General features: G+C 37.1%; 2 protein-coding genes across 2 annotated transcripts in view; both read left to right on the top strand.

Moving 5' to 3' along the window:
* Positions 1-22,849, top strand: part of LOC125233850 (protein unc-13 homolog B) — a 463,752-nt gene that overhangs the window by 322,481 nt on the left and 118,422 nt on the right. The gene's annotated exons all lie outside the window — the stretch shown is intronic.
* LOC125233851 lies at positions 813-3,422 on the top strand. Its single transcript, XM_048139989.1, has 2 exons — positions 813-1,066; positions 1,148-3,422. The coding sequence occupies exon 2, from the start codon at positions 1,233-1,235 to the stop codon at positions 2,316-2,318; it is 1,086 nt and encodes a 361-aa protein (XP_047995946.1). The 5' UTR covers positions 813-1,066; positions 1,148-1,232; the 3' UTR covers positions 2,319-3,422.

The following is a 22,849-nucleotide window of genomic DNA, read 5'->3' as shown; positions in this document are numbered from 1 at the left end:
ACGATAAATACAACGTTTTTAAAATCTAACGAGGCGGAAGTGAAATACCTTCTCCCCTGTTGTGGTGCAATGCAATGGGGTTTAAATATCAAAAAAATATATAAAAGAAGATATTGACTGACTTACTGACATATCAACGCACAGCCGAAACCGCTGGTCTTAGAGATGTCAAATTTGGCATGTAGGTTCCTTATATAGTGTAGAGGAGCATTAAGAAAGGATTTTTCAAAATTCGCCTCCTAAGGGGGTCAAATGGGGGTTCAAAGTTTGTATGGGGAAACAATGTTAGATTCACTGTTTTATTCGAAACTTCACAGGAGGGATCCTAAAAATATATGACTAAAAGACGTGTTTCAGGTTTTTTGAAAATGTAACCCCTAAAAGGGTGAAAAGGGGGTGATAAAGTCAAAAAACTATTATGGGTATCGTTTTTACGGTTTATTGGGTCGCTGATCACGATAAATACAACGTTTTTAAAATCTAATGAGGCGGAAGTGAAATACCTTCTCCCCTGTTGTAGTGCAATGGGGTTTAAATATCAAAAACTATATAAAAGAAGAAACTGACTAACTGACTAACTGACATAATATATCAACGCACAGCCGAAACCGCTGGTCCTAGAGATTTCAAATTTGGCACATAGGTTCCTTATAGGGCGTAGAGGTGCTCCTCTACGCCAAGGATTTTTCAAAATTCACCTCTTAAAAGGGTGAAATGGGGGTTCAAAGTTTAGATGGGGAAACAAGATTAGTTTGACTATTTTATTCGAAACTTTACAGGAGGATTCCTAAAGACATAGGACTAAATATATGTAAAGAAATGAGATTTCTTTGAATGGTCTACAACTTATGACTCGGTCGGTAAAGTAGAAGTTCACATAGCAAGACAACAGATGGCGTGGCAAACTCCATAACTGTTCGGCGCGTAGGTGTCATCCATCTGTCATGGCGACTATGAGAGGTTATAAACCCGGAGAGTGAAAATCAAGAGACTAAATAATTTAAGGTGTAAAGTGGGAATCGACATGCCAATTAATAGACTTTGAATGTCGTTTCTTTGTTTTCAGGTATGTTTTTAGTGTGATCAATACTAAATAAGTTAAGTTTCAAATGTAAACATTTGGTTAAATAAAAATCTTTGTTTTCAGAGCAACACTTCGTTTATTTTTGGTTGATTCCTAACAACCCATGAGAATTGTCTTATAAAACGACATTCTTAGTAAAAACATAAACATGGAAAAATTGAGATTTACGTTCGCAGTATTAGCGACGGGGCCAGAAGGAAAAACAAATACAATCTGCATAACCTCAATCGAAGTACCCGATGGTCGTGTTTTTGAAGTTCCTGATGATCTGAAACCTGCTAGTAAACACACTGGTATTACGACTACGGATGTATTCACGAAAGTGAAGAACTCATTAAAGAAAAGACATCAAACACGCAAATTATGGATCCCTTTAACGGAAGACTTGCGAAAGACCTACTTGGACGAAGGTGAAAATGTTCAATTTGGTGATCAGTATTTGGACGAAATTGTAAGTGAAACAAAAAGCTCAGTTAGCAACAATAACAATACGGAACCTGTTAGTAAAAACTTGGGAAAAATTGCTGAACGGTTTTTACTGGAAAAATTTTCTGGAAAAACAACAAATGTTGAACAATGGATTAAGGAATTTGAGAATGAATGTAAAAGATTTGAAATGGTGCAGGATGTTAAAAAAATTGAGATGCTAAAGCATCTTATGGATAAACAGTGCTTAGATTGGTACAACAGCATGATAATAAAACATACCATAGATTCGGACTGGACAATTTGGAAAAGTAATCTGTGCGAGTCATATGGAAATAAAGGTTGGTCTCAGATTAAGTACGCATTCACATTTAAATACCAAGCGGGGTCCCTAATAGAATATGCCACCAAAAAGGAAAGGCTACTCCTAGAGGTAAATAAACAGACTGATTCGCAGACAATGATTCATCTCATTGTAATGGGTTTACCAGATTTCATAATGGACAAAATTGATAAAGGAAAAATAACATCCACCATGAGTCTTTACAATGAGCTTGGAAAGTATGAGCATACAATGAATAAAAAGACTTACTATAAAAAGAAAATAAACACGGACATAAAAACTGGAGCCGAGAAGATCAAACCCTGCAAAATATGCGAAAAATTAAACAAAGGTACCCGCTTTCATCCCGAAGAAAGATGCTGGTTTAAACAGACAGGAGAACATGAGAATAAGAAAAATTATAAAAATGTGAATAATGTCATGCTGGATGTTGAATTGAGTGACGAAGATCAAAAAAACGCGTGATTACACCATTGATTAAAGTCAAACTAATACTTAACGATAAATTAGAAGTATTGGGTATATATGACCCAGGCTCAAACGTCTCTCTAGTTAATTCAAAATTATTAAAACTGAAGAGGTCAGCAAAAAAACATTATGATAAAAATGCAAAATTAGTAACAATTAATGGTGTAAAAAGAGCAAAAGGTTTGACAAATTTGAAAATAAAAATAATGGAAATAGAAAAACATATGGATGTATACATTATAGATGGAAAGGAATTTAAATATGATTTCCTAATAGGACTAGACATAATCAAAGAGTTTAAGTTGACTCAAGATGAAAATTTGAAGATCAGTCAAAAACCAGAAAGACTATCAAGAGAAAAAGAAACACATAAAAATACTGCTTCCGTAGAACTCAAGGACAAAATAAATTTACTTTCTGTAAATTTTAATGAACACATGAAAGAAGAATTCAACACAAATGTCAGCCACTTAAATGAAGAGCAAAGACAAGAAATAAATAAACTTATTGAAAAGTATAAATCAAGCTTTGCCAAAGATAAATACGATATAGGAACAGTAAGAGACTATGAGGCTCGAATAGATTTGCTAGTGGATAAATATTGTAGCAAGCGGCCTTACAAATGTTCTATGCAAGATAAGAAAGAAATTGAAGAACAAGTTGGGAAATTACTTCAGAAGAATCTCATAGAAGAGTCGTACAGTCCGTTTGCTGCACCAGTGACTCTAGTTTTTAAAAAGGAAGAAAATAGAAGATCCAGATTATGCATTGACTTCAGGGATCTAAATAAAATAGTAATTCCACAAGCCCAGCCATTCCCGTTGATTGAGGACTTAGTAATAAAGACAAGAAACTGCAAATTTTTCTCAACACTGGATATTAACTCTGCTTTTTGGTCTATTCCCCTACGGATTGAAGACAGAAAGAAGACTGGCTTTGTCACGCAAGAAGGCCATTATCAGTGGACCTGCTTACCATACGGATTAAAGACCTCATCTGCGATATTTCAACGAATATTAAGTAACATACTAAGAAAACACGGATTAACAGAATTTACCGTTAATTATATAGATGACATCTTAGTATTTTCAGATTCTTATACTGAACACATCAATCATCTAACGCAATTATTAGAGGCAATAAAAAAAGAAGGTTTCCGGCTAAAGTTCACTAAGTGTACATTCGCTTCAAGTTCAGTAAAATACCTTGGTCATGTAATACAGAATAACACAGTGCAACCAGTAGCAGATAACCTAATTTCAATAAGGGAATTTCCAACACCTAAAACACAAAAAAACATTAGACAGTTTTTAGGAAAAATTAATTTCTATCGAGAATACATACCAAACAGCTCCATTATTTTGGAACCGCTACATAAGCTACTAAGGAAAAATCAGAAGTTTGTTTGGACAGCGGACTGTCAAAAATCATTTGAAGAAGTGAAGAAATTAATGTGTACTCAACCGATCCTAGAAATTTTTGATAAAAATTTACCAATAAAAATATACACTGATGCTTCTATAGAGGGGATTGGAGCAGTCTTGAAACAAACACAGCCAAACGGAGAAGAAAAGCCGGTGGCTTATTTTTCAAAAAAATTGAACGAGGTTCAAAAAAGAAAAAAAGCGATATATTTGGAGTGCTTGGCCATTAAAGAAGCCATAAAATATTGGCAATATTGGTTATTAGACAAGTCATTCACAGTATATTCTGATCACAAGCCGTTAGAAAATTTAAATATAAAATCTAGACCTGATGAAGAACTCGGCGAATTAACATATTATCTATCACAATACAATTTTTCAATAAAGTATGCACCAGGAAAGAATAACTTAGAGGCCGACTGCTTAAGCAGGAACCCAGTATTGGAATCCAATTCATATACAGAAGACCAGTTGAAAATAGTAAACTTAATAAATTTACAGGAAATACTCACAGACCAAGAAAAAAACAAGGACATTAAAAATGATAAAAACAATTTGATACATAGACACAATGTATATTATAAAAAATTAAAAAAAAGAGAAAAATAGTATTGACTGAAGAATTTAGCATAAAACTAATTAAAAAAGTACATGAAAATATGTGTCACATAGGTATGAAACAATTACAAATAAAAATTGGAAAACAATATACAGCAAAGAATATGACAAAAAATATCATGAATATATGTAAAAATTGCGAGGTCTGTATAAAAAACAAAAGTAGAGGACAGATAAAATATGGCTTGATGTCGCATTTAGGACCTGCTACTAAGCCTTTTGAAATCGTTTCCATAGATACCATTGGTGGATTCGGTGGTTCGCGTTCTACAAAAAAATACCTTCACCTTCTAGTGGATCACTTTACGCGATACGCATATATAGTGACCTCGAAGACCCAGAATGCAAAGGATTTCATAAAACTAATGAACAATGTAATAAAAGATTATAAAATTGACATGGTTTTATCAGACCAATATCCGGGGATAAATTCCAAGGAGTTCAAAGATTTTTTAAACGAAAGATCAATACAGCTGATTTTCACAGCAGTAAATGCGCCATTCTCTAACGGTTTGAATGAGCGTTTAAATCAAACTCTAGTAAATAAAATAAGATGTGTAATGAACCAGAAAGAGAATACGAGTGCTTGGACGACAATTGCTCATGATTGTGTTAACAAATATAACAATACTGAACACACAGTTACTGGTTTCACACCAAGATACCTTCTGGAAGGCTCAGATGATTCATTGCTACCAGACGAATTAAAATTAGATAAAACGGTAGATGACTGGATTGAAGATAAAAAACTTGCATTCGAAAATTCAATTAAATCTCATACTTATAATAAAATGATGAACGACAAGACTAGAACATACCATAAATTTAATACAGGTGATATGGTTTATGTAGAAAACGGACATAAATTAAACAGAAAAAAACTAGATGAATTAAAGATTGGACCTTTTGAAATCAAAGAAAAAATTTCAAATTCCATATATAGAGTTAATACAGGCCACAAGAAGTTGGAATCAAACCTACTCGTATTTCATATAACAAAACTCATTCCAGCACCAGCATAAGTAAGAAGATACAGACAACTGTTGTAGCATCTATGAAAATTTTCTAGAGTGAGAAAATTTTCTTCCCGTGGAGGGGAGATGTAAAGAAATGAGATTTCTTTGAATGGTCTACAACTTATGACTCGGTCGGTAAAGTAGAAGTTCACATAGCAAGACAACAGATGGCGTGGCAAACTCCATAACTGTTCGGCGCGTAGGTGTCATCCATCTGTCATGGCGACTATGAGAGGTTATAAACCCGGAGAGTGAAAATCAAGAGACTAAATAATTTAAGGTGTAAAGTGGGAATCGACATGCCAATTAATAGACTTTGAATGTCGTTTCTTTGTTTTCAGGTATGTTTTTAGTGTGATCAATACTAAATAAGTTAAGTTTCAAATGTAAACATTTGGTTAAATAAAAATCTTTGTTTTCAGAGCAACACTTCGTTTATTTTTGGTTGATTCCTAACAACCCATGAGAATTGTCTTATATATATGTTTCAGGTTTTTGAAAAAATTTGACCCCTAAAGGGGTCCAAAGGGGGTAAAGTCAAAAACACAATATGGGTATCGTTTTTATGGTTTATCGGGTCCCTGATCACGATAAATACAACGATTCTAAAATCTAATGAGGTGGAAATGAAATTTTCTCCCCTGTTGTTGTGCAATGGGGTTAAAATATCCAAAATAGCCATAAGTATAGGTTTAGTTTTTATCTTTACTTGTGGTTCAAAAGATTTAAAATTGACACGGCAGTGAACAGGAACGGGATAGGGATAGGGATAGGGATAGGGATAGGGATAGGGATAGGGATAGGGATAGGGATAGGGATAGGGATAGGGATAGGGATAGGGATAGGGATAGGGATAGGGATAGGGATAGGGATAGGGATAGGGATAGGGATAGGGATAGGGATAGGGATAGATAAGGATAGGGATAGGGATAGGGATAGGGATAGGGATAGGGATAGGGATAGGGATAGGGATAGGGATAGGGATAGGGATAGGGATAGGGATAGGGGTAGGGGTAGGGATAGGGATAGGGATAGGGATAGGGATAGGGATAGGGATAGGGATAGGGACGGGACGGGGACGGGGACAACGATAGAGATAGGGACGGGGATAAGAATAGGGATTGGGGTCGGAATAATCGGTCGGCAATCGATATCTAGGCAGTGTAAAATGCAGGTGGCTCATTGGGAAGGGATTAGTAAGTAGGAATCGGCGAGTATCCTGCATCCGTAATAACTTTTACATTCAATGTGCTGTAAGAAGATCGTTGTTTGCTTGCCTTTTATATGTTTACGTTTGCAATAAGTATAAGCAAAATGGAAAAAATTGTAAGCGATAATGCAACTAAGTACTTTTTACCTTACCGACCATAGCGTCGAGATACTGGCTATGTGGGTTGTATGAAGTTTCCCCAGTATAAATATTTATATCAGGTAAAATACAAACATATTCGTACCTACTACCTAAGCTGTGGTCGCTGTGTAACAATTCTACAATCCTTGCAAGAATTTCTTTTAAAACAATAGTAATATGTGTAAGGTACAGTCAGCCAAAAAAGTGGTTTACCACTTTTCGAACAATAGAGTCGAAAAGTGGTAAATCACTTTCTTGGCTGACCGTACAGCAAATAGATCAGTTACAATGGCCCCCCAGTCGAGAATTGCCCCGCTTTACCTTAATCGAAATAATCGCGGACAGATGTACTTACAAAGAAACCTACGGATCCAAATGAAAATCTTATTTTTTGTAAACGTTTCAATAAGAATACTTTTATTACGCGGGCGAAGCCGCGGGTAAAAGCTAGTTATATATATTCGCACTTCCGAGCACGCATTTCCATCTCACTGACACTTAAGGCCGATTTAGACGCGCGGCGCGGCGTGCAAACATACGTTTCGTCACATGAATCAAAACCACGATGGAAAGAAACTCGTATGCAAATTCTCGCACTACGTAAAAGGGCCCGTACTCTTATTTTGTACGAACTCACTACACCTAAAACTAGTTGTTCATTATTAACTTATAAAATGAGTTGTCTTGCTGATAATATTGCCAATACCCGGAAGAGACAGGCCCTTTCTTTCATTTATACAGAGAAAAGAATCAAACTCATTGCACCTAAAAAATATGTGTTCATTATTGACTTATAAAATTAGTTGTCTCGCTGATAATATTACCAATACCCCGAGGAGACAGTAGCGACAATACGGCCGTGGTTTTCCGCCCCAATTAGTCTCGCATTAATTCGATTTCCCTGCGGCCGCTTTTTCTGGCACTATAAATTAAATGGGACTCGAATCCCTGGTCGTTTTCGGTGATTATGCTTCTGTCAATTGACAGTGTGGATGTATTTATACCTCAGTATGTTTGAAATAGTATGAATATTCTTCTCAATTTTATAAATAAATATGTGTAGGTACTTAATCAAAACTTACGGGACTCCTGTAAATATTTAATTCATTAAATGTTAATATTAATTCACATTTGTTTAACTGAAATACATAATAGAAAAAGTATACCGTTAAAATTCCCTGTATGTAGTTTCAGTTCAGTCAGCCGTAGTACAAACTCCACTCTGCAAATAAATCTTTTTTAGAAAAGGGATTTAACAGTTATCGCGCATTTTTATTTTTTATGAACGTGTGTAAAGCCGTGGAAAAACGTAAACGATCCACTTCTCACCACACACCATTGACTAAATAAAAGAAGACCAAAATGTAAGGGTCCCGGCTCACGGCAGCCGAACTCGCATATGATTTCAGTTACATTGCGGACTGATGTTTACTAGTTAACCCTTTAACGGGCAAGACTCAAAAAAATCGTGAGTTCATACCTCATCGCCATCCTGTAGTCCTAAAAATTCTGTACAGGAAAAAAATACAAAAAGATAGTCATATAGTCTTTTCTGAGACCAGTGCCCTATAAAGGGTTAACCCAGTTCAGCACACCAATCACATACAGCAATGTACCTACTTAAGCCCAAATGCGAGTTCTCACACTGTGTAAATGGGCCCTTAGGGCCGTACTCAGACATATTCTAACACTAGATACAAACAAAAAGCAAAAACCGTGTAAAGTCAAGGCTCACAAGTGCAATCATGAATTAAAGCGGCGCTCACATTTGAGGTTTATTTTCAAAAGAGCGTATATCTCTATGAAAGCAATACGAACTTAAGTCCTTTTTGAAAATACACTGACATTTGTCGCTCGCGTGGGCGGCGGTTCGTCGGCTGATGTCCGGAAAGCGACCGCATCCGGTTCCGGCCCAGGTACTCCATGTAAATCAATCACTATGACATAAATAGCATTAGTGGTAAACGGGTTCATCTATGATTTTAAAATGCTATGAAAAGGGTGCAAAGTTTATCTATCAAAGTAAATGTTTAATATAAAAATCTGTTTTCATCAACTATTAGCGACACACCCCGGCTTCACGTGATGAGTAACACAATTTGTTAAACACCTAAACTTTGTCTAGAATCACTCGATTGATAGTTAAAGTACTCTTTGGTTCACTTAATCGAAATACATTGGCTAGCGAATAAAAATACATTCTTTAAGCTTTTGGGTTTATCGTCAAAATACAGATATACATACAAACAGTGGGGGACTTTTTTGGAGACACAGAGCAGTTAGTTAAATAATAAATCTATGTTGAATAAGAGTAGGTACTACTTTTACCTCATCCTCTTAATTTAGTTTGTTGTCCCTAAATAAATTTCTCTCTCCAAATCAAATAATCAACGAGATGTAACGGCAGTATCATTCTGTTGTTTCATAATAAATTACCGCTCTCTTCATTTACTTATTTTCAAATACACGCTAAAGAACTTCACAATCCGTCACTATTAAATCCGACACGAGCAGGGTTTACAAACAAAGGAATTTAAGTCGAAAAACGGCTAACTAGCTCTCACCCCGATATCTTTCAAACAAAGCTGCTTTGACGTCGGAAAAACAATGACGCTAACTGTCAGTTTTGCACTATTCCGGAGACGCAAAGCGAAAAGAGCAAATTGCACGTCAGAAGCCAGTGGACAAAGCTACAGTTATTGCGCTCCCGTGACCCATTGTGCGACACTTACTGATATTGCAACTGTTTTGGATTCGCAAAAGGATTTTTTGCTGCGTTTTAGACGCGTTTAGATTGGTGGATAGAGTGAAGTATTCGTTCGGAGACACGTCATATTTACAACTGTTGTAGGACCTAATATTGACAGCTGACACTACATGATATGTCATGTTATGTTAGTTTATATATTATGTTATGTGAAAAGAGCAAATTGCACGTCAAAAGACGCCAGTGAACAAAGCTCTAGTTTATTACCGCGATCCTGTGATTTATGATGATTTTAAATATAGATGTATTAATTTTTAAAATAATAGTAGCCAAATAGGTATAAGTGATAACATAAAATACGTTAATGAAACATTTTTATCACAAGTTAAAATGAAGTGTTTCGTTTTATTTTGAACGCGAATCACGTCTAAACCATAACACGCTCGTGTTTTCCTCTTTCCCTTGAAACCACAAGTCGAGGGTATCTATGCAGTTTATTGCGAGTGTCTACGTTGGGAACGTTCCCAAGATAGAGCCCATTCCGCGTTATGGGTCATGGGAAACGCTCCACGTTCTTAATTTTCTACACAAACAGCTAGTATACAAACTATTTGCATCGAAATAGATATCTTAACCTCCTGGATCCCCCGGTCCTCACTTGAGGACATAAGATCAAAAAAAATCTCCTGTGAAATGTCAAAGCAGCATAACAAGTTTGTAGGCATAGAACGTTACCGAACGAAACTATCAACCAAATAAAACAGACACCTAGCCTCAGATGGCCAATCAGCGATCAGTGCGGCTTTGACATCTGTCACTACCGGCTACACGGTGTCCCGCGGTAAGTAAATCCGAATTTATCTAACTGAAAGTCTAATTATATATTTTTGTTTGGTTTTAATTAATAAATATATAATGTATTTCATACGCCAGTAAGTAGATTTCATCCATATAGTTAAAAAACTTTGGTTTTATATAGCTCTGAAGTTTATGTACTCGTGTGAGTACTAGCGTATTTAAACAAGTAATTTATGTTCTCGGACGAGTACAACCGGTCTCAATAATGTAAGATTTTTTATTTTACATAAAAGTTGATTACATTTTAATTCCAATTTTCAGGCTTAAAAGACTGGAATAGAGGAAAGAAGAAGATATATATCAGAAGTTATCAGATAGAATAAGATTGTATTAGAGCTAAACACCGTCAGCTGTGATAAAGAAGATGTTTCTGAGGTGAACTGGCTCCAAGAGATAAAGAGATGAAGATTGAGATTGCACATGCATCTTCTTCAATTAGACTTCATCAGCAAAGTGGCTCGGCATATGCCTATGATGACTGAAAAGCAAACAAGGATACCTTCAAACTGGAAGAAGAGTAGAACCACATGCTCTAGATTATAGCTAGAGCATTTGGTACTACTTCTTTGGGTATCCGTGTCTAACTATTCATAGAAACTGTAATGTATACTGATTTCCATACCAAACAACAGTCAATTTTGTTAGTCTTATTATTTTGTATTGTTAATAAAATTAAGATACAAAATAATTATCTTCACTAGTCACTGATACTGAAAAACACATGTCCTAAAAACTAAATTTTAATGTAAGACAAAAGTCCTAATCAGTGTAAGACTGAGAATTTAAGTTACTTAATTAAAGCTTAATCTATAAGGTAAGATAAAAATGTCCTATGAAATCTAAAACTGAAGATTAAAGTTAGGCACTGAATTAAAACTAAACTATATGTTCAGTTAAGATAAGATAAAAATGTCCTAAGAAATGTCAGCCATAAAATGTTATTTATTTAGTAAGGAAAATTGTTACTGTAATTTCTAGTTTAGTTTTCATTCAAGTAATTTACTTGATATGCAACTTACGTACCTTTGTTACATTATTATGTACTCGATTTTTCCGAAATAAATACAGTTTTTCCAGATTTAATACCTTCAGGATCCAGGAGGTTAAGCATCGGACGCATCGCATTTTCGTCCATCGATATTGCAGTGCGTACAGCGTGGATCGGTGGACTCAACTTGTGTGACTTTCTCAAATAACACTAAATGCGATGCATCCGATGCGGGAAATGCGGATCTGTGGAAGGTAGCCTTTAGCCGTACGTAGAATTATATTTCCTCGCTTCATTGTTCGATATAATTATTAAGTTTACATTATTGTAGTTTATTTAATCTACTGGCAACATATTGCACGCTTATTTTAGAGATTTATAAAAAATAAGTATTTCAATTGCCTCTAAACCCCACCCTCAGGTCGGTGTCAACCGGCGGTGGCAACCTCATTATTTTTTCGTGCACGGCAACAGACGCACGCGTCCACTGCACTATCTTTTGATACTAAGTTTATCTTGGTCGTTGGCAATGCCAAAGCGTAAAACGCACTGACCAAGAAAAACAGTGGACTAGTATTTTTATCATCATCTACGGATGATCACACAACGCGTACTTTTAACAAGACGCGAGCCTGGGGGTTGACCGTGAGTCAACACGAAGGCATAACTCATGTAAAACATGGTGATTCTATTACGAACACATGTTGATATGAACATTAGTTACTGAATGTTATCCGCGAGATAACACTAAGTAAGACGCGCATTCGCGCATATGGGTGAAATCTACACCGAGAGAAATTTGCATTGTGAATTCAACAAGTTCGACTTGTTGCGGTTTATCCGTTTGAATCAGCCAAACGTATGTTTAAAACAATATGTGTCAAGTTGTTTTTATAAAATCGACTTGTTGATTCAAATATATTGCCGATTCAAATGACAAGTAGCTTGTTGTCTGAACCAAAGAGCACGTAGGTGCTATTTTAACCAAAAAATTTGTTGAACGAACATGAAACTGGTTGTATTTTCTCTCAGTGTACCCACAATTTTGGTACTATTTTTATTTTAGTTTTTATAAAACTAAATTATGGCTTGGTTTTTGTTCTGTTCAGAAAGCACCGTTGCTTTCTCGAACAAGAAGTCACGGAGACCGAAATGGTACATTCCGGACAACCAACTCGATTACCAGGACTCGAATTCTCCATACATCGAGAATGTTCCGGAGATCTTACCTGAAGACGCAACACCCTGCGGGTACGGCGCCAGGCTCAACTCCTGAAAATTCAGCTCCAAAAGTACCTGATTTGGACCCAGACCTGGTTACCGCGTTTAGGTGAGGCTATATACCGACCATACACCCATATTTGGGGAAAAATTCACGGTAACTTAGCCTCCCCTTGGTTATCATTAGTCCGCAAGGGTTTACCAAAGATTTGAAGGATAAGATATTAAAAGAATACCTTATCTCCGAAAATTGTACGTTTTTTAAGCATTTAGATGCTTCATGCAGAAATTTCTGCGGCCATTACAGCCATGCTGTTTGTGGCAGCTGCCAGTTGGGTGTAGGCATTACAGCCATAAACCGAGCTATTACTGTTCTATTGACGTCTGATGATATATAAGATCACTGCTACCAAGCTGTTAAGCGACAGTTGTCGCATCTTATCAGACTTGCATTATTGCAAAACCCAAGCACGTACAAGGCTTGTCACACCCAGGTTATAAAAACCCTTCTTGACCATAATTCAAGATGCGGGCGATTTACTCTATGGAAGTAAACTCCCGGAAAAAATAAAAGCCTCAAAAGTAATTGAGAAACAATGGCTACAGATAAAAAAGTCTGTATATTCGGGAAAGAGCAACACGGCTCCATCAACTTCGACAACAACGTCGGCGCGCAACCAATACCAGTTTCAGGGAAACGGGTCAGGCCTTCCTCGTTACCAGTCGAAAACGGCGGGGGGAGCCCAGAGAAGGACAGCAGTCAACCAACCCCGAACCCTCCAGCCAGACCAGCAGGCCAGGGCAAGCCCCGTGCCACTCCTCAACAATGAGTCAGTTACCTCACGCTGGTAAAATAAAATATTTTTTATGATTGCTGGTCAAAAATAACATCAAATGAAGTTATTTTAGATTCGCTTAAAAACGGTTGCTCGGTAACTTTTGAACGTCCGGTTTTTCAAGACGTTGTACCCCAAATAAATTGGGCAAGTAGTGAAAAAGCCGTTATGGAGGTACGTCCAAAATTTAATTCAGCTGGATGCAGTTGTCCCTTGCATCCCACAGCATGACCAGTTTATTTCGAGAACGTTTTTGTCACAAAAATGTAATGACACCAAACGTTTTATTCCAAATCTCGAAAAGCTGAACAAATTTATTCCTAGAGAACATTTCAAAATGGAAAACCACAGACCAACTGTTAAGCTTATACTTACTAACAGGTAGCTTCATGGCTACAGTTGATTTGAAGGAAGCTTACCCACTGATTCTTATTGCGAGACAGTGCCGCAAATATCTGAGCGTCCATTTTGAAGATGAAAACCCTAGTTTATTAACTTAAATGAATTTACGGCTTTGTCTTATGGTCTTTTTTAGCGCGGTATTTTATGTGTCGGGTACTCTTATGTAGAGTGTTTACGAAACGTAAACGTTAACCTACTAGAATGCTTGTGCTTTGTCATAAACTATACTAATAGGACATTAAAACCGCGACAGGTTTGTCGAGACTTAGGTTTTATGTTCAACTCAGTCGATTTTTTTACCTACGGGAAAAATGAGAGAAAAATCGACGTGATGGTTAGAAAATCTCTGTCACTACACTCTTGTTCCGTTAGAGAATTATCTCAACTGATCGGAGTACTTATTGACGCATGCCCTGCAGCTAAATTTGGGTGGCTATATACTAAAATTCTAGAACGCCAAAAATTTCTAGCCTTGCAACGCGACCCAAACTATAGTAAGAAAATTAAATTACCGAAACTAATATTAAATGATCCGAACTGGGGGATGAATATTATATTCTCTTGCACACGGAGCGTCGAGATCCGAGGAAAAAGCTTTCCACATAAACCAATTGGAAATGTTAGCAGTATGTTTACCTCTTAATATTTCTTTAATGACCGTCGTTGTGACTGTTTTATATTAATTCGTATAGACAATACGAAAGCTATAACTGATATAAGCGATGAAAATCGCATGGGCAACGTTCAATTTCGAAATTTGACCGACCCTTTCAGACGGATTTGGCAGTGGTGCGAAGAAGCTAAACCTTTGGTTTTTTTGCATCGTATATAAATATTAAATATACGAAAAACAATATAGAAGTAGACCGGGTATCACGAAATGTGAATCTCGATACTGAATGGGAACTATCTCATGAAGCGTTTATACTGCTACGCATAATGTATACTGCTGGTGAGCCTGATATTGATCTTTTCTCTTCTCGCTCCAATGCCAAATGTACACTTACTTATCATGGTGGAAAGACCCAGATGCATCAGCTGTAGATGCTTTTACACTAGACTTTTACAGTTTTCCTCCATTGCCGATCATTTTAAAATCTTTAAAAAAGATAATTTATGACAAAGTAACAGGAAGTTTAGCTTCCCCGTCTGGCAATCCCAAGCGTAGTTTCCTTTGTTAATGTCACTAGTAAAATCCGATATTATTTACATGAGCCCCGAAGAACATAAGGTCTGTTCTGATCACAGCACCAGGAATCCGTTCCACAAGCGCCTTCTCCTGGGTGCAGCGGTGCTCTCCGGTAAAGGTTATCTGAGGAAACTTCATGTGATCGCATCTATTTCTAAAAATACCATTCAGCAATATAACGTTTCGTTTAAACGTGGTTTAAACTATGGTGGACATTTTGATCACAACTCGATCAAAACCTTTTTAGTAGTTCGATTAAGTTGAATCTAAGATTTTTAACGGACCAGTTTAACGCAGGATCGTCATATTATGGATCCATAAACAATCATAAGGTCAGCATTATCCCTGTTTCTCAGGACAAAAAGAACATGTTAAACGTTTGTTAAAACGCACATTTAAAATGAGACCTATTTTTCCAAAATATAATTACTCTTGGGATCCAAAAATAGTATTGGATTACATTGATGAATGGTATCCAAATACGACTATAGAGCAGATTACCTAGGTACTAAAAAGCTTGTCGTATTATTGGCATTATGCACTGCCCATCGCGTGCCAACATTCTTACTGATTAAATGAGTGAATATACACTACCCAAATGGGGTAAAAATTATCGTGTCAGATATAACCATCTGCCCCGACATACTTATACTGTTCCTTTCGTACCTTAAAGAAACGTGTCACGCGACTTCGGTCCTTCGCGAGTATCTTACTCTAACAAGCGATAAAAGGGCCTCCGAACTCAGAACACCTCTTATTAACTGCGAAGCGCCCTCACAGGGACGCGATGGCACAGTCAATAAGCAGGTGGATAAAACAAGTACTAGCGGAGATCGGGATGGACGTGGCAACATTTAGTGCACACAGGCACTCGCCATGCTACCACGTCTACTGCCGTTTCGGCAGGGGTCAATGTTTGACATTATCAAAAAAAACTGCGGGTTGGACCTCAACCTCGCAAATATTTCCTAAATTCTGCCATCGTCAAATAGTTGACCTATTTGCAAGATCAGTTTGCTATAATTAATTATGAACTGTGTTACTGAATAAGACTGATCTTGTGTATAAATTACATAACTATGTAATTGCTAGTTGTTTAGTAATAATTATGCAACAAAATTGAATGATAAATATTTAATTTTGTTTTCACAATTGCCATACGCAAAACTTTGTCTCTAAACAACTACAATAATGTAAACTTAATAATTATATCGAACAATGAAGCGAGGAAATATAATATATGATCAAACGAGCTTCGCAAGCGAAGTTCGATCGATATTATATGACTCGCTTCATTGGAAGATATAATTACCCTCCCTCCCGATACACCCAGATTCCAAAGTTTTGCTTGGAATAATCTCTGAAAATAATGAGGTTGCCACCGCCGGTTGACACCGACCTGAGGGTGGGGTTTAGAGGCAATTGAAATACTTATTTTTTATAAATCTCTAAAATAAGCGTGCAATATGTTGCCAGTAGATTAAATAAACTACAATAATGTAAACTTAATAATTATATCTTCCAATGAAGCGAGTCATATAATATCGATCGAACTTCGCTTGCGAAGCTCGTTTGATCATATATTGTTTGCATGGCTGCTTTTGTCAACACAAACATATATTTCTATGAGACTAGATAAGCTATACATTTAAAATGTTAAAAATATCTCGTTAGAGTTAAAACGTTTACGCTCGCTGAATATTTAACTAGAATAGAAAACATGTTTATTGGGAAATAACTGTTTTAATAACGTTCCTGTTAGTTATTTCGAAAAACTCTTTTCAAAACGAGCCACGAGAAAACATTAAATATCTTTAGAAAACTTCATTAAAACACGACGGCAAAATCTCTTTTATCTCAGTGTTTATCACCGCAAATATTATACTCAGACAAAACGCGTTGAATATTTATGCCATCATAATCTAGGATATAACATTCAAGGCATACCGTCATGTTCCGTCAACTTTACTACTATGTTTTAATTAAAGAAGACGAATGGCGTCACGGCGACTCGGTTCTCGATGGCGAGACTGCTCGGTAAGCACGTAGTTGCGATATCTTATGGCTGTTGGGATAGTTGTGTGGGTTCGCTTGGCATTCAGTTCGGGTGGAAGTTGTGCGTACTAAATGGACACAGCACACACAGCACACGCAGCACGTAGCACAGCTCTTTAAGTGTTATAGTAAAAGAGTTCTTTACTTTTCTAACGTACAGTTAGCTTCAAAAGTGTATGACGAATTTATCAATGAATTCATTCATAATTTGGCCATGCGATTTCGCAGCTCACATCAGACAGTTAGCAACTTATGACCTCGATCACTTCGATGGATTTTGAAACATTAAATATCGATATATTTTGTCATTTGTTCATAACCAATTTACTAATTTCTTCACGCCAATTCCCACACCTTTTGATACAAAGATTACTCGCGTCAAATTAATAGTAGGAGAATGAGTCTGACTTTACAAAACAAAAAAAAATACTAAAGCCATATTTTTTATATAACAGAAAGGTTTTGAATCTTATACCAAAGGTTACGAGTACAACACGTTTTGTAATAAATATCATGCAACTTTTACTACACATAATAATAACATTCACTGTCATAATTTGTCGATTAAAGTCCCGATACTGTAAAGGTCGATACAGGGCAGGTTAGAAGCTTAGTTACCGGCATGCATTTCGTACATACCAATAAATTAATTATGTACGATTCTCCCATCGGCAATAGATATTCCAAACTTGCCATGTAGGCTGGAATCGATTGGTGAAATATTTGCCGAATCCATCGAACTATACGCCTTCTGGGAACGGCCGAGCTCAATTTCTACCGTTTTCAACTCTCACATGTTAAATATTTAGACGATTTCTTAGCTACAGGAACCTCTTTGCATTACTGATAAAGCAATTTTGGATGGGGTGCAACTACTTTTTTAATATAAACCAAATGATGAGAAACAGTAGGTAAAGTTTGTATTCCCTGCTTTATAGTTTTTCAGATAAAACCACAGAATATAATAATAGTACAAGTACAGAAGGCTCACTCCTTTGATGTTCACAAAATGCCGCCATTGTAAATTCTTACCTACATTAACAAACGGACCGCACGTGAGCACCTGACATTGAATTCTAATGCGCGGCGCTTAGGTCGTCACCACTAAATGGGCCGCGAATTCGCGGCCACCGGCACGTACTTGTAGCTCGGCGAAAAATCGCGGAGTGAGCCGCCCTTGATAAAACGCAGAAAAAGTACTAGAAAACTAGGATCTTAAGTACAATACTTAGTAAATATAGTAAAACCAAACTATGGGCTGTAGCACGGGCCAATCCCGTATACTTTACTCGTAATAGTAGGTACATTGACATCAAACAAAACCTGTATCCAAGGCAAGCTTCAGTATTCACAGCACGTCAAATCCAAGGACGCATAAAATTATATGCCGGTTTTATCACACCTTATCACAGTACAAACATAAACAGGGCTCAGAAAATACCAATCACTCGGAAATCTCAGCGTTTGAAACCCTTTTTATTTCTCTGTGTAGCAACACAAGTTTGCTTATTCCGATCGTGATGGCGCCACTGTCTATTCTGTTTTAAGGAATTAGTATGCTGGGGCTGATTTTCCGGAGTTTCTCGTCGGCACAGAAAAGTTTGTGGTTGTGTAAAGGAAATGTGTCGGAGGGACGCCGCGGGCATCCGATAAGGCAGTTCGGAGCTGAACTTGGCTTTAGTGCAATATGCAGCTGTGTCGCAAACTGGCTTCTGTATTGATCTCGATGTATCGCAATGCCGTAAATTGCATTTCTTTATATCCGGTGTATTTGAATTATTCAAGATGTTTAAGACTTAGACAAGTTTATTTTCTGAGCTAATAACAAAAATAAAGAGTATACTTTAACAAGTTGTTTGCTGCTGTACTGCTGGTTAATTCAAACAGTAACCTTCTCCTTACTCCCTTTATCCGACATTTAACCACGGCTCATGAGATAATCTCAGATCGGAATTGACGAACATTTCTAGAATTTGGTATTAACACTAGTGACTGCCATCTGACATTCCAACCCAAAAGACAAACCAGGCCTTAGTGGGAATAGTCCGGTTTCCTCGCGATGTTTTCCTTCACCGAAATGCGACTGGGAAATAAATTTCGCACACGAAAGCGACTGCCACCAGACCTGACCTTCCAACCCAAAAGACAACACTAGGCCTCATTGGGATTGGTCCGGTTTCCTCACGATGTTTTCCTTCGCTAAAATGCGACTAGCAAATAAATTTCGTACACAATTTACGAAAAACGTTATATTTTCCTGTACTTATATTCAAACGAGCAATTTTTGTATAGTATTTATACAGTACTAGCTTTTTGCCCGCGGCTTCACTCGCGTGAGAAAAAGTAGCCTATGTCACTCTCCATCCCTTCAACTATCTCCACCTAAAAAAATCACGTCAATTCGTCGCTCCGTTTTGCCGTGAAAGACGGACAAACAAACAGACACACACACTTTCCCATTTATAATATTAGTATGGATACCGACGATCTCCGCTCTAACGATTTCGCTGAAATTTGTTATGTGGGGGTTTTCGGAGGTGAAAAGTCTATCAAGCTTATTCTTAGTCCCGGAAACGCGAATTTTAGAGTTTTCAAACGCCGAGTAAAACTCGGTCGCCCGGGTGCTAATAACATTTTTTTTTATTATTATAAATGGGCTTACTCTTGGCCACAGACTAGCCGACGGCAAAGACGTGGCCTACGATGGAGTGAGCTCGCCCAGAAGATGCCTATTCACTCTTGATTTGAAGGTTGCCGGGTTATATGAGCTCGGAAATATAGCCGCCGGCAAGGAATTCCACTCCTTGGCAGTGCGCATAAGAAAAGAAGAAGCAAAGTGCTTCGTGCGGATTTATTTATATTAACAACAACACAGTCATGTTTACACGTGCAAGTATAAGTAGTAATACAAATTAACACCCGAATCCTCGGTCCAATCATAAATCGAAGTTATTGACAAGTAACCTTTACAAAAAGTAGGTCAGTCCGCGTTCATTATTCAGCGCCTTCACGTACAATTTGTATATAATGTATACACAGTGTAACAAACCGAATAATTTTAACAGCATATTCTTCATCATATTAGGAGAGTAAAATGTCATATAAAGAATTCTGGATTTCGCCTACTTTCAGAGTCATAAGCTCATAAGCATTTAAAAAAATAACAATTACTTATTATTTCTCAGAACAAAACGATATTTTGATGGTCATTTTTTTTTATGGGATGGGAGGCAAACGAGCAGACAGGTCGCCTGATGGTAAGCGATCACCGCCGCCCATGGACACCCGAAACACCATGATGATGTATGATGTTGTTATCGCATATAATCAATCTTCGACATAGTTGACCGATTTTCATGAAACATTGCTAAGAACAGTCCCGACTAACTCAGCTTTCAGACAAAAAAAAACTAAATTTTAATCGGTTCATCCGTTCCGGAGCTACAATGGCACGGACAGACACACACAGAGACAGACAGACAAACACACAGACAGACAGACAGACACGTCAAACTTATTATAACACCCCTTCGTTTTTGCGTCGGGGTTTAAAAAAGAAGGCTACTACATAAACACCCTGTTATGGCTCTAGAAGTAAGATTGTTTTATATATTTTACGGCCTTCTTTTTGTGGGATGATTACTACCGGTGACTGTACCACACCTGGTATCGCAAAATATTTGATTTATAATTTAGGGACGAAATCTGTTCTCTGATCAAATCTGTCTCCTTTCTAACCTAGTTCCCAAGTAAATTTGGCACATATGTATGTCAATGTATATTTGTATATCTGGCATTGTTTATTAACGATACAAGATCAGCGATAACGCGTGCTGTCAATAAATCCCCTTGAATAGGACGGCAACACTGAGAGGGACACAAAACAGTCCGCAATCACGGGGCACGTGACGAGGGCGATGTGTATTATCTGTTTTCTATCGTGAAACCCTACCGAACAATGTGTACAGTCACCGGCAATAATGGCGTACAAAAAGAAGGTTGCAATATCTGACACACTCTTATGGCTCCAGGCCCCGTAGGCGAATGGCATTTTTGCGACGCGATTCGAAAACGAAACGCCGCCAATACGCAAAAGCAATAGATATAGATATCTACGAGCGCTTCGTTTCGTGAGCGTTTCGTGAGCGTTTGTGCCATTCGGCTACGCACCCAGATGTAGGATTGTGTCGGATATTATTTTTGTGTGAACATCATTGCTGGTGACTGTCCATGTTATTTTTTTGATTATGTATGATGTGGGATATGTGTTCCATTGTTAAAATGGGCGATTGGCTGGCAACCTGTCACTTCAATATCTCAATTTCGTTTTCCTTCAACCCACGAATTCACGAATAAATTTACTTTGCCCAGGGGCCACTGAAACTTAATGAGTTGCATGTGCCCTGCCTACCCCGTTTGGGAATACAGATGTTAGTTAAGTATGTTAATAGCAAAAATAAGGACGAACATTTCTGAACCGCATTGTCAACTAATTAAAACCAAAAACAGTAAAAAAAAATCATTTATTAAACTTTAACACGTATAGGATACTTAGAAAACATCCATGACTCAGGAACAAATATCTGTGCTCATCACACAAATAAATGCCCTTACCGGGTTTCGAACCCAGGACCGCGGCTCAACAGGCAGGGTCACTACCGACTGAGCCATCAGACTGGTCGTCAAGACATATTTAAATTAGAAGAGATAGACAGAGATATATTTATATTTTTGACATTTCGTGAACATACAGTCCAACAAAAACACGGAGAAACTAAAAAGCAAAAAATAATAAACCTTTGAATTCAGATTTCTTATCGGATTGCAATAATATAAACATCCAAATTATAAACAAATCAATTACTTTTGTAGTCGGTACCAGACCTGTTCATCGCCTTGCTATTCCTGTTTGCACCACCCAACCATACGCAGGCTGGTACCGACTCCAAAAATAATTGATTTGTTTATAATTTGGATGTTTAGATTATTGCAATCCGATAAGAAATCTGAATTCAAAGGTTTATTATTTTTTGCTTTTTAGTTTCTCCGTGTTTTGTAATGCGCTCATTTTTGAAGGCGGTTTTATTTTTTGTTAAAAAGTTTATTTATTTGTTGATTTTTAGTGGTCCCTATTGATATTTTATGTATCAGTCTGAATATATGTACAGTAGTGAAAGAATTATCCTTTAACTCCTAACCATTGAGGAGTTGACCTTCCATCATCAGCTCAGCCACATAAAGTTATCACCATCAGGCGTAAATACTGGTGTACCTTTGAAAAATACACTAGAAACTTTACATGTGCCTATAACATTTGAGGAGTTCCCTCGATTTCTCCAAGATCCCATCATCAGACCCCGACTTGGTGCCAATGGGACCATCTCGGGGTTATACCTGATCGAATGAAAAAAAAATTTTGAAAATCGGTCCATGATTCTCGGAGATATCGAATAACATACATACAAAAAAAAAATAAAAAAAATAAAAAAAAAAAAAACATTCAGTCGAATTGAGAACCTCCTCCTTTTTTGAAGTCGGTTAAAAAGAGTAAAAATTATAAAGAGGCAACATCGTAGTGTCGTCCCGTTTTCTCACACATATTGATTTGAAAGGGATAGTACAATGTTTCCACTTTTCAATTTCTACTCTTTTTGGTCAGAGTGTAATTGTGTTTAGGAAGTGTTGTAGCTGTCTCAGTTACCTCGTCTTTCGAAGCTAGTCGACACATTAACTGCCAAGGCGTAAGTAATGATCACGCATGTTGCCAACTAGAGCCTGAGAAATATTTTCGTTCAGTTGTGTTGTTCAAGATTTTTCTCTCTTTAATAGTCCAATCGAGTACTGAGCAAATCAAAGTATAGTT

Source organism: Leguminivora glycinivorella, chromosome 15 (genome assembly GCF_023078275.1).
Source record: "Leguminivora glycinivorella isolate SPB_JAAS2020 chromosome 15, LegGlyc_1.1, whole genome shotgun sequence".
NCBI lineage: Eukaryota > Metazoa > Arthropoda > Insecta > Lepidoptera > Tortricidae > Leguminivora > Leguminivora glycinivorella.
The sequence above is the reverse complement of the archived record's forward strand: the minus strand, read 5'-3'. Positions and strand labels throughout refer to the sequence as shown.

What these genes read in the sequence shown, in the direction of transcription:
- LOC125233851 (XM_048139989.1), top strand. Translation starts at nt 1,233, where the DNA reads ATGGAAAAATTGAGATTTACGTTCGCAGTATTAGCGACGGGGCCAGAA.